The sequence below is a fragment of the Sinocyclocheilus grahami genome, unplaced genomic scaffold, assembly GCF_001515645.1.
Source record: "Sinocyclocheilus grahami isolate Dianchi unplaced genomic scaffold, SAMN03320097.WGS_v1.1 scaffold497.1, whole genome shotgun sequence".
Classification (NCBI taxonomy): domain Eukaryota; kingdom Metazoa; phylum Chordata; class Actinopteri; order Cypriniformes; family Cyprinidae; genus Sinocyclocheilus; species Sinocyclocheilus grahami.
The window spans coordinates 400,993-413,693 of record NW_015505676.1 but is presented as its reverse complement, the minus strand read 5'-3'; the positions used below and the strand labels follow the sequence as shown (position 1 = coordinate 413,693).

Sequence of the window (12,701 nt, the reverse complement as noted above, 5' to 3'; positions counted from 1 at the left end):
GCTTGTTAATACAAATATCCAGTTGTTACAAATATACAATTAAAAGAGAGGACAGCACACTCTGTAATAATTTCAGACTTTATTGTAGATGTTTTGATAAGAATGGGCTCTCCCTCTCTCTCTGAGCCTGCTTCTGCCTCATCTTCAATGGAAGTAGGGGAGGGTGGGGTAAGTTGACCCGCCCCCTGTATCTTGGCAACTGTACACTTTTACTGACATGTGACCATGTATTTTGGAACCACCAATCATTTATGCCAGACTGTGAAAAGAAGAAACACATGAGAGGAGTGGAAGGACACCTATTTACTTTAAAGTTAAAAGTACTTTTAAGTTTTTGGCTTGTTAAAGTAAAATTTTTAGCATAACAGATGCTAAATTTATCAAAGCAAATTTATCCAGGTCTAAAAATATTTATGATACATAGGTGATTTAGCAACATATAAAACCATGCAAATAATTTAGCTAAATATTAGCCTAAACTGGTAAGCTACAGTAGCATTTATTTCCAAAATGTCAGCTATGGGGCAAAGTGAGCCAAATATTGTGGGGTAAATTGAGTCAGCATTTTAACTTACCCCACCATAAGGCACTGTAGTTAAGTTAAATCTCTGAAATATAAACTGGTATTTTAATGTGATATTATTGGTTTAGTTGATCATATATACATATTATTTGTAGTTTATTTGATATATCACACATTATAATCAGATATATCTTTCCACCTGTAGTCCCTACCCTAATGGCCAACAAACTTAGTCTGTTTTCAGGAAGACTACAACTTTGGTGTTCAACATATTGTTTCAGAAATGCAAACAATTAAATATTGAAATTTAAACTTCATTTGGTTGGTTTTATGTTGTTAAAGTTAACTTTATGAAAAGAAATATGACTGTTTGTAAAAGGAAATTATTAAATTAGTTTTTAAATTATTATTTATTTCACATGGGTTTGAATCAGATTTGGTCAGATGGTCATTTTACACCCAGATGGTGCATCTTACCCACTGACTCGACTCTAACCCGGGGCAAACTGAGCCATGAGAACACTTTTTTAAAGCCATATTTTTTAGAACCCTTTGTCATACATTCTGATCATTTAAAAGGATTGGAATACTTTCATTAGGATAGGACAGATACTTTCATTGTACTTCTGCATCATTTTTACTTATCTTGAGGACCACATATACAGGTGCATCTCAATAAATTAGAATGTCGTGGAAAAGTTGTATTAAATGTATGTGAAACTCGTGTATTAAATAAATTCAATGCACACAGACTGAAGTAGTTTAAGTCTCAATCAACTCAAATCAACTCAAAACACCTGCAAAGGTTTCCTGAGCCTTCAAAATGGTCTCTCAGTTTGGTTCACTAGGCTACACAATCATGGGGAAGACTGCTGATCTGACAGTTGTCCAGAAGACAATCATTGACACCCTTCACAAGGAGGGTGGGCCACAAACATTCATTGCCAAAGAAGCTGGCTGTTCACAGAGTGCTGTATCCAAGCATGTTAACAGAAAGTTGAGTGGAAGGAAAAAGTGTGGAAGAAAAAGATGCACAACCAACTGAGAGAACCGCAGCCTTATGAGGATTGTCAAGCAAAATCGATTCAAGAATTTGAGTGAACTTCACAAGGAATGGACTGAGGCTGGGGTCAAGGCATCAAGAGCCACCACACACAGACGTGTCAAGGAATTTGGCTACAGTTGTCATATTCCTCTTGTTAAGCCACTCCTGAACCACAGACAACGTCAGAGGCGTCTTACCTGGGCTAAGGAGAAAAAGAACTGGACTGTTGCCCAGTGGTCCAAAGTCCTCCTTTCAGATGAGAGCAAGTTTTGTATTTAATTTGGAAACCAAGGTCCTAGAGTCTGGAAGAAGGGTGGAGAAGCTCATAGCTCAAGTTGCTTGAAGTCCAGTGTTAAGTTTCCACAGTCTGTGATGATTTGGGGTGCAATGTCATCTGCTGGTGTTGGTCCATTGTGCTTTTTGAAAACCAACGTCACTGCACCCGTTTACCAAGAAATTTTGGAGCACTTCATGCTTCCTTCTGCTGACCAGCTTTTTGAAGATGCTGATTTCATTTTCCAGCAGGATTTGGCACCTGCCCACACTGCCAAAAGCACCAAAAGTTGGTTAAATGACCATGGTGTTGGTGTGCTTGACTGGCCAGCAAACTCACCAGACCTGAACCCCATAGAGAATCTATGGAGTATTGTCAAGAGGAAAATGAGAAACAAGAGACCAAAAAAATGCAGATGAGCTGAAGGCCACTGTCAAAGAAACCTGGGCTTCCATACCACCTCAGCAGTGCCACAAACTGATCACCTCCATGCCACGCCGAATTGAGGCAGTAATTAAAGCAAAAGGAGCCCCTACCAAGTATTGAGTACATGTACAGTAAATGAACATACTTTCCAGAAGGCCAACAATTCACTAAAAATGTTTTTTTATTGGTCTTATGAAGTATTCTAATTTGTTGAGATAGTGAATTGGTGGGTTTTTGTTAAATGTGAGCCAAAATCATCACAATTAAAAGAACCAAAGACTTAAACTACTTCAGTCTGTGTGCACTGAATTGATTTAATACACGAGTTTCACAATTTGAGTTGAATTACTGAAATAAATGAAATAAAAAAACTTTTCCCACGACATTCTAATTTATTGAGATGCACCTGTACATCTGAAAATGAACATACTGTATAATTCAATTTATGGCATGGAAACACTTAAGTTTAAGTTGTCAAATGTTAATAGCGAATTTTATTTTACAAATAATTACAAGGAAAAGGCAAGTAACACATTGAATTAAAGATTATATTTTGAAGTAGAAACACTGAAATACAACTTAATATTATACTATAATTTTTTACAGTGCATTTAGGAACAGTGTTGGGGAAAAAATTGAGTCAGCATTTTAACTTACCCCACCATAAGGCACTGTAGTTAAGTTAAATCTCTGAAATATAAACTGGTATTTTAATGTGATATTATTGGTTTAGTTGATCATATATACATATTATTTGTAGTTTATTTGATATATCACACATTATAATCAGATATATCTTTCCACCTGTAGTCCCTACCCTAATGGCCAACAAACTTAGTCTGTTTTCAGGAAGACTACAACTTTGGTGTTCAACATATTGTTTCAGAAATGCAAACAATTAAATATTGAAATTTAAACTTCATTTGGTTGGTTTTATGTTGTTAAAGTTAACTTTATGAAAAGAAATATGACTGTTTGTAAAAGGAAATTATTAAATTAGTTTTTAAATTATTATTTATTTCACATGGGTTTGAATCAGATTTGGTCAGATGGTCATTTTACACCCAGATGGTGCATCTTACCCACTGACTCGACTCTAACCCGGGGCAAACTGAGCCATGAGAACACTTTTTTAAAGCCATATTTTTTAGAACCCTTTGTCATACATTCTGATCATTTAAAAGGATTGGAATACTTTCATTAGGATAGGACAGATACTTTCATTGTACTTCTGCATCATTTTTACTTATCTTGAGGACCACATATACAGGTGCATCTCAATAAATTAGAATGTCGTGGAAAAGTTGTATTAAATGTATGTGAAACTCGTGTATTAAATAAATTCAATGCACACAGACTGAAGTAGTTTAAGTCTCAATCAACTCAAATCAACTCAAAACACCTGCAAAGGTTTCCTGAGCCTTCAAAATGGTCTCTCAGTTTGGTTCACTAGGCTACACAATCATGGGGAAGACTGCTGATCTGACAGTTGTCCAGAAGACAATCATTGACACCCTTCACAAGGAGGGTAAGCCACAAACATTCATTGCCAAAGTGAAATAAATGAACTTTTCCATGACATTCTAATTTATTGAGATGCACCTGTAGTTGCCGCAGTTTATAGTTGTCATTTTCCTTTTGTAAGTATTTTTCTAGATGTTATCCATGTTTTATGTCTCAGTGACAATGCAAGAAAACAACCAAATAAAGGATTTCAAGACAAAAAAAAAGTAACAGGTGCGTTCGACTTCATGCAGCGCTGCGCAGACCGATCGGGGGCTGACTTGAAGCAGTGCATGCCGGTTAGTAATTTTGTCTGACTTGAGACGGTGCCGACGCCACATCACTGTCACATGTGGCATCAAAGCACCGCGAGAGCGTTTCGAGAGCAGTTTCTCCAGAGCAGCTGCAGGAGCGCTGACACATGACACAACTATCACGTGTGTTTCGGGTTTATTCTAACATTTTCAATTCCAATAATAGCCAGAAATCTGTGTTTTTAGAACAGTAAAAGCTTTTTTACTGTAGTCGCAATGTTATATTGAGTCACGTTTATCATAAAACTGATGGAAGCAAATATTCCCCTACTTTTTATATGTATTAAGCAGTATATAATCATATCTGTTGCTCATGAAAACGTTTCTGAAACGTCTGTATATTTGACAAATATTCCACTTCATCTGTGATAGAGTATGCAAACACCACGCGAGCGTCACTAATGGGAGCAGAAAGTGTCCGGCTTGACGGCTCCGTTTTGAACTCCACCCCCTGGCTGCAAGCGGCTACTCTCGTTGACTGCCATCTGTAGCCGTGGTTCAAGTCAAACGCACCTTATGGCTGACTTGAAGCAGTGCATGCCGGTTAGAAATTTTGTCCGACTTGAACCGGTCACTGTCAGGCGTGGCATCAAAGTACCGCAATAGCTTTTGAGAACAGCCGGCTGACTCAGCTGGTGCAGCTTTAAGGCTTGTTTGAGATGCGCCTCGCCTCGCCTGAAATGTATTTATATAATTATATTTTACATCATATATAAATATATTTAATATATAAACATAACATATTTTTCTTAAATATACATGCATGTCTTAGTATTTATATATAAATAATAAATATACACAGTACACACTCATATATTATGTAAACAAAAACTATTTTGGATGTGATTAATCACGATTAATCGTTTGACAGCAATAATATATATATATATCACGTAAGTCACTTATACATATTCAATATTTATACACATCTGGGCTTATTTTATTTTAAATAAAGAAACACTATTTTGACAGTCATACTTGACACAATATTGTCATATCTCCAAAAATCTCTAAATTCAGTATATTTCAAATAAAAAAATGCAAAACTCAAAATTTGTTCATATGCATAGATTACCGACTTCCCAACAAAATAAAGAAATAATAAAAATTGTGGCTAGAAGAGGCACACAGCAGTTTGTTCACTGTTCTTTCCATCTGGTTAGGTCAGATCCGTATGGTGTAGGAGTCAGAATGAGTGACATATCGAACCCAACGTTGTGACAATCCTGTCTGAGTTGGAGAGAGCCGGAGGAAGCGGATCTGAAGGCCAGTGCAGGTTTGTTTGGGCAGTTCAAATGACATACTGACAGGGCCGACCTCCAGCAAAGAGGCGGAGCTTAGACCAGGAACATCCACCTGTGGGATCAGAATTTACATCATCAGTGACGGATAACGTTAATTGCGTCAAGCAAATTACCATATAATAATATCACCTTGAACAGAGCTGACAACTGCGCTCCTCCTGGGAAACGTGGGATCTCCCAGAGCAGGGCTTTGTTCTTCGGCTGCAGTTCAGCGGTCTGGTCAGGACTACTGAGCTCCTGAGACATACTGTAGAGGATAGAAAGGGGAACAGGGGTTATAGATGGTCCATAAGACTAAATAACACTAATAACCATGCCGTTACATAAAATCTGACCTTGTAGAGCCTTTTGGCACAGGAACAGTGATGGAAACATTAAGAGCAGTACTGCAGCATAAATAAAGAACAATAGTTGTAATGTAACTGTGTACTCATATTGACAAATCTTTTGATGTATTATGACATTTTAAATACTGTGCAGTATATAAACTGACCTTTTAGGTGGAAGATCACATCTAAGCTTAAGAAAAATCAACACCCTGCAAAGGAAAATTTATTAAAATAATAATCCATGAGAGGATGAGCATTACAGTGATTTTTTACTGTCAAGAGGTGTGTATTCAAATTGATAAAACTACTAATATCGACTAAATAGAGCAATTTATTATCAATAATAAACAATTATTCCATTCTGAAGTTCAATCGGTGTCGCTCACGTTGTCTTTAATGTCCAACTCTCAATAAAAAAATGAACTGAATTTAAATTAAATATATATTAATTTGAAATGGAATTTTACTTAAAATTAAATTCATTTAAAAATGGGTAATTCCATTTTTTTAATATTTTAATTAATTTCAAATTAAGTTTAAATTTCAAGTATGTAAGGATTCTTCGTAGCAACCTGTGTGTATGTGTGTGTGTTTTTCAAGAGAGCAACCAAACATTAGCGTTGTTTATTTTTCTTTCTTTTATATTCATTCATTTATAATCATTTATTTAATTATTCCACTTAAAAAATGTAATAATCATTAACCATTTATATTATATAATCTACATATATTATATAATCACAATCTAACAAATGTATACATTATATATAAGAATGACAAAACACATAGATAAGTTTACAGACCTGTTTACATAATCCTTCTCTACAGAGGGGAATAACTGAAATGGTGGCGCACACGGCAGTTCATCACATAGCTGATACTGCATCACTGTTTGCTGAAGAAAAAGAACAACATCAATTATCCATGCAGTAATTATTCTAAAGTGCATTTCTGAGCGTGTGGCAGCAATTTACCTCTCCTTGGCTCGGACAAACTTTCAATATTCTGAAAGTATCAAATTCATCCAATTTGACAGCCTGATGGAATCTGCATTCATCTACACGCACAGCTGAACTATAGCCTGAAGAACAGAAGGTAACAGACTTAATCACAGTTGTAATTAAAGATATACATCCTCTAGACTCTAGAGAGATATGTGTATTGATCAGTGTTACATACTCAACCTTTTAGCTGGGACTTTCCAATACTGAGCTCTTCATTCAGTCCAATCCGCATCTCTACAGGATGAACAAAATAAATATACAATCATAAAAGGGAAGATAATTTCACAGTCTGCATTAACATGTGCTGTAAGATGTAGCCAACTCACCTGAACAGGTCGGGAGAAAACATTTTATTCTTATCTCTCCCTGAATATCTGCTTTCATTAAAACTCCCTTAAAAGAAGAATAACATGTTAAAGATGTAAGCAATTAGCAGTTTTATTTCAAAACATGGTTCTTTGAGTTGTACTCACCTTGGAGCCAATAACCACAGACAGCCTTTCTATCACATCCACAAAGATCTCATTCTTTCCACCCTGCAGCCAGAGAGAAGGACAATTCATAATAATTTCTGAGATAATCAAAGATAACATGTAAAACTGAAGAATCTAAGACAACCCACCTGCTCTCCTCGACTGGACATTATAGGACGACTGGCTGCAACACTAGGGGCCACTTTACTCTGCTGTGTCTCAGCTCCAAACTACAAAATATGAAAATTAAAATGCTTATACTTATCATTAAGATTAATTTGGGTGATTCTCAACCAGGGGGCCAGGACTCACTAGGGGGCCTCAGCACACTTTCAAAGGGGGCCGCAAAATGGCTTACAATTAATTGTCAAATAAGACAAAACAAGATTTACAATTGTTGTAAGCCACAACAACTTCAGCTGATTTGACCTAGAATTATATTTCTACAGCTATTTTTTTATTTATTTAAGAACAAGATTTCCCCCAAGATCTCAGACAATCTAGATATACATGCCAGATTATAAGTGTGATTTCTAGACCAGGAAAAGTCATGGCAATTAATAAAAGTATATACATATATATGAAATTATACACTTGTGTACATTTTCTCAAGCTTTAAAATATTTTATTGGGTAGAAATTGCTATTTGTGTGCAATAATAATCAAATCAAATGTATAATAATCAAAAGTCAAAGTGTAAATCATAAAGCACATTAAAATATTTTAATAACTAATAATTATTTTTATTATATTGCCACTTCTAGTTTCTAAATAAAAGCAAGTAAACAGAAAGTTTGAAAATCAACAGCTTTATCGTTAGAGTAGAAATATCGGAAATATCCACATAACTTTGACAGTGGTGAACCTTGTAGTCAAAATATTCGCAAACCACTGCTTTAAAGGGTTAGTTCACCCAAAAATGAAAATTCTGTCATTAATTACTCACCCTCATGTCGTTTCAAACCCGTAAGACCTTCGTTCATCTTCGGAACACAAATTAAGATATTTTTGATGGAATCTGAGAGCTGTCTAACCCTGCATAGACAGCAATGCAACTGAAATGTTCCCAAGTCCAGAAACGTAGCAAGGAGATCTGTACTGACACAGAACAGCATACCCTGTTTACATCCAGCTGATATTCTCCAAAATGGCACCAGGGTGATGCGGAGGAGACGAATTGTTGAATAAAGTCGTTTTTTTTCTTTTGCGCACAAAGTATTCTCGTAGCTTCGTATAATTGCGGATGAACCACTGATGTCACATGGATTATTTTACAGATCTCCTTGCTACGTTTCTGGACTTGGGAACATTTCAGTTGCATTGCTGTCTATGCAGGGTTAGACAGCTCTCAGATTCCATCAAAAATATCTTAATTTGTGTTCCGAAGATGAACGAAGGTCTTACGGGTTTGAAACGACATGAGGGTGAGTAATTAATGACAGAATTTTCATTTTTGGGTAAACTATCCCTTTAAAGTAAAATCAACTATTATAATGCAGACCACAGCTATCTGTTTGTTAAGCAAAAAACGCTAATATATTTAGAAATATGTTTAACAGATAGGGAAAAAAAGATTACTTGCCAAACCAACATTACTTAGATCAAAAAGACTGAAGGGTTTGGATGAAACAGCTTCTGTCTGGATGAAGTTTTTCAGGATGTCAGTTGAGGTCGTCTGTATGTAGCCAAAGTCCTGGTGATCAGAAACATAGAGGTAGAACAGAGTTGTGTGCTTTTAAGACTTATTCGTTTGGTGTGACAATAAAAATAAAAAAGAAAGAACATTTACCACCATCTCATCTAGCAGCTCATAAATTAGTGCGAAATTCATCCGCACCGATTTCTCTGACAAACTGCCGCAGTAGTCCTTCGTAAGAGCTGCTAATCTGTGAGACATAAAACTGCTGCTTATTATCACGACATCTACACAGATAATAAATAGCTGTAGTATTATTAAAATAAAATATGACATTACTGATCAAAATTAAGATTTGTTAACCTGTTGAGGAACTCAATTATGGTGAAAGGGGATGGGTTTGTTTTGGTGGATGCCACCCAGTAAAGCCCACCCTGCCTTGCGTGGATGAAATGAAGACCTTTGTATGACTGCAACAAGATCAACAAATGGAAACATAGGCAAAATAATGCACTGGAAAATGATTAAACAACTAAGCCAGACATCAGTTCACCCAAAAATCCTGAATTTACCATGACAACCGGAGGCTGATCACCACTAAGAGCTGTGACCATCTCATAGAAGCCATTGATGGAGTCTTTACTCTCCTCTCCTCGGACTGACACGCAGAATTAAGAAAAACTAATAAGCAAAAAGTATACAGATTTATGACATGACTCCAAAACGCACTAAAGGCAGGGCTTCATTATTATGTTATCTTTGTACCAACCAGACATATATAAACAAATAACATCTCACTAATAGATTTGTAAGCCAGCTGTAAGGATACAGTCTTTATATATGAGATGATCTCCCTTTGTTGACAAGATGAAAATCTGACTGATCATTTTCTTCAGCACACACGATTCTTTTTCATATGATTAAAAATCAGTCTGCTTCCTTATCCGCCGTCATTTGTATTCTGCAATATGACCAAATAAACCCGTTTAGCAGCTCAAATGTTTCATTGTTTCTACTGTCACGACTGTAAACAGCCGGTTTGTTCTTCTTCATGAGCACTCACGCATTAATTAACCGTAACGTTTTCTGCCATCTACTGAGCTGGAATATGAACTGCTCCTCGGAAAAGAAACCATGTAAATATACTTGCAAAACATTATACACACAGTCACACACCAAATGGTACAAAAGAATTTAAAGTATGGTTTAACACGTGCGAATCAAGCTTATATAAATGTATTTATACTGATTTATTCATGTAGAAGTAATAAGTCTAAGTGGAGGACGAAGCACTCAGCGAGGTAAATCATATCAAACAAACACAATACTGTTAATTACTTGTGTCTTCAGATAAAATGTCGAGAACTGAAATCTGAAAACTCTGGTTGCCTTTAACAAACATTGGTCGTAGTTGAATGACTGCACTGAAGGGTGAGATATTATGATTCTCCAAAAACAAAAACTTTATTCATACAAACTTCAGTCAACACACTCTATTACTACAAAGTGCAAAATACTGCATGCCAGCACACATGACATGATGATGCACTGTGTCTCTCTCTCAGTATCTGGTTGACATGACTTGTGGTATAACTTTTGTGTTCGTGGTTAAAACAAGATGTTCATTTTTTCTCCGGTATCTGATTGATGCTTATAATGAAATTGTGGTGTGCGTCATGGCAGGCGTGGCATACTGGTGTGTTCACTGCGCAGACTCATTGGCATGATTGAGAGCAAAGGTGAGAGGTCACGGGCCTACGGCAGGGTGTGGCCAAGTAAAAAAAAAAAAAAACTTCCAAAAAATCCCTATTTTTATTTAAATATAGCTAAAATAGCTCCTTGTCGCAAAAAATAAAAAAAAGTCGCAGCTACAATGAGAAAGTAGCTAAATTTGGCAACAAAATCCCCAAATTGGCAACACTGATTATGGTTCTTATGGTATAGCCTAGGTTTTCTTTACCATGTTGTTAAAGTGGCCGTCAGAAATGTAGAAAACAGATTTTAGTATTAACACTATATTTTATTACTGTAACTTTAATTTGTAAAACCTTAAATGTTGCTACCACACTTATTACTGTAAAGGTCTGGCAACCATAGCTCTCTGTGTGTGTTTTCACAGTGTAGGGTGTAGTTATGATGGGATCATTTTTCATTATTTATCGTGAAGATGAGTGTACATAGGCTGGACACTTCTTCTTTTTCTTCTTCCTTCTGTTATTTGATCATTATCACCAGAAATCCTCTGTTTTCCTGCATATCTCAGATTCCAGCTCTGCTGGATCACACCTGTTTAACAAACCGCTCACTAGTTTTCTCCGTCTTAAAAGTGTTCTGATCCTTCTGCCTTCCCGCCGCCACATGTGCAACATAATAGGCAACCAAAAAATTGCAAAAATATAATTGTCTCATATAGCTTTCCTTAATTAACATACTAAACTTTTTTTATTTTTAATTTTTAAATCAAACAAAAGTTCAGAAGATTTGGTTCAAGAGGTACTTTTTGTTCTCAAGTCCAAAATTAGAGCTCCAGCTGTTTCTGTGGGAGTAAAGGTTTAATTTTGCGTGGCGTCTCTAAACATAGGGGTGCTTTTGTTATCATCACCTGAACACACACATCTGTGCCATTTTTCAAACCAGACAGAGATGTTGAAAGTATGTAGCACTGAAGCATTGACTTCTCGACCCTGTACCAAAAACATGCCTTTGGGATCATATTTACAACATGTCAATTTCTCTTGCAGCATCTAATCCAGCTGTCAGCATTGACTCTGAACATGCCCATGATTTTCTGGCACATGCACGTCCAAGAAGAACCGCTGACCCCAACTGGTATCACAATAATCCAGACTTTCAGTCCTACTATCGTTATTACAGCAGTATTGGGCACACTGAAGGGGTAAGAAGAACAATATTAGTTTTTTTCCCCCTATCCTATAATTAACTTTTAAGTTATTGAAGGGATAGTTCAAACAAAATAGAAAGTTCTGTCATCATTTACATCCTCATGTTGTTCCAAACATGGAAAAGTCTTTGGTTAAAAGCAGGGTAGGTGATTTGGTTCAAAAACATTTTTTGTTTTGCTGGTTGAAAGTCTCTTCACAGCCCTATAGCAATCACTTAAGTGGTCTAATCTAATGTATTTATATGCACATGAAATGTCCATCCAATCACATCCCTCAGTCCGAAGGCTATGATAGGCTGTCCTACCTGCCTGTCAATATATGCATTTGCATACCTCCATGCTAGTGTTAATTTCGTTAACGAAGACTATGACGAAAAATGTTCGTTGAGAAGCTTTTTTCCCAAGACAAGACGACAATAAGGTCAATAAACGATAACTAAGACTATATCAACATGCAATTTCGTTGACGAAATAAGACGAGACTAAAATGTATTCAAAAAGATAAAAACTTTACCAAAAACCTTTTTATTTTCGTCAAAAAAGGAGACAAAATGTTATTGCAGACTGCTCTACGCCTCTACTACGCCAGCTTTCATGAGTGCGGTTGCCAGATATCAAGAGTTCTAATCCCCGAATCAGAGATTCGCATTTACATTATACATTTCTGCCCGGTGTGTTTTGTTTATTTTAAGCAATCTGGCAACCATGCGCCCGCGCTCACTCCTCACTGCGGAAGCGCCGCCGCAGATGATCTGAAAAACAAACCAGCTGGATCTAAATGAAAGCGTGTTCTGTCATGAGATTTCACTGTATTGTTTGCCATTGTGATAGCTGAATAAATACACTTACTCAATCGCTGTTGTTTTAATAGAGAAATAGACTATTGCAATTCTGGAATTAGTGGAATTACTAGGAATTTCACTGTTATAATATTATTCGTTTGTTTTAGCTGTTTTCATAATGTAGAC

General features: G+C 36.3%; 1 protein-coding gene across 1 annotated transcript; it reads right to left on the bottom strand.

The window, feature by feature from the left end:
* Positions 1-5,020: 5,020 nt before the first annotated feature.
* LOC107554303 (AP-4 complex subunit mu-1-like) lies at positions 5,021-10,235 on the bottom strand. Its single transcript, XM_016236781.1, has 16 exons — positions 10,170-10,235; positions 9,661-9,792; positions 9,404-9,489; positions 9,195-9,301; positions 8,985-9,081; positions 8,778-8,888; positions 7,345-7,425; positions 7,196-7,258; positions 7,049-7,115; positions 6,903-6,956; positions 6,693-6,799; positions 6,522-6,613; positions 5,883-5,927; positions 5,725-5,775; positions 5,519-5,636; positions 5,021-5,441 (listed from the first exon to the last, which is right to left on the bottom strand). Exons 2-16 carry the CDS (start codon positions 9,716-9,718, stop codon positions 5,250-5,252), a joined length of 1,329 nt encoding a protein of 442 aa, XP_016092267.1. The 5' UTR covers positions 9,719-9,792; positions 10,170-10,235; the 3' UTR covers positions 5,021-5,249.
* Positions 10,236-12,701: the final 2,466 nt, after the last annotated feature.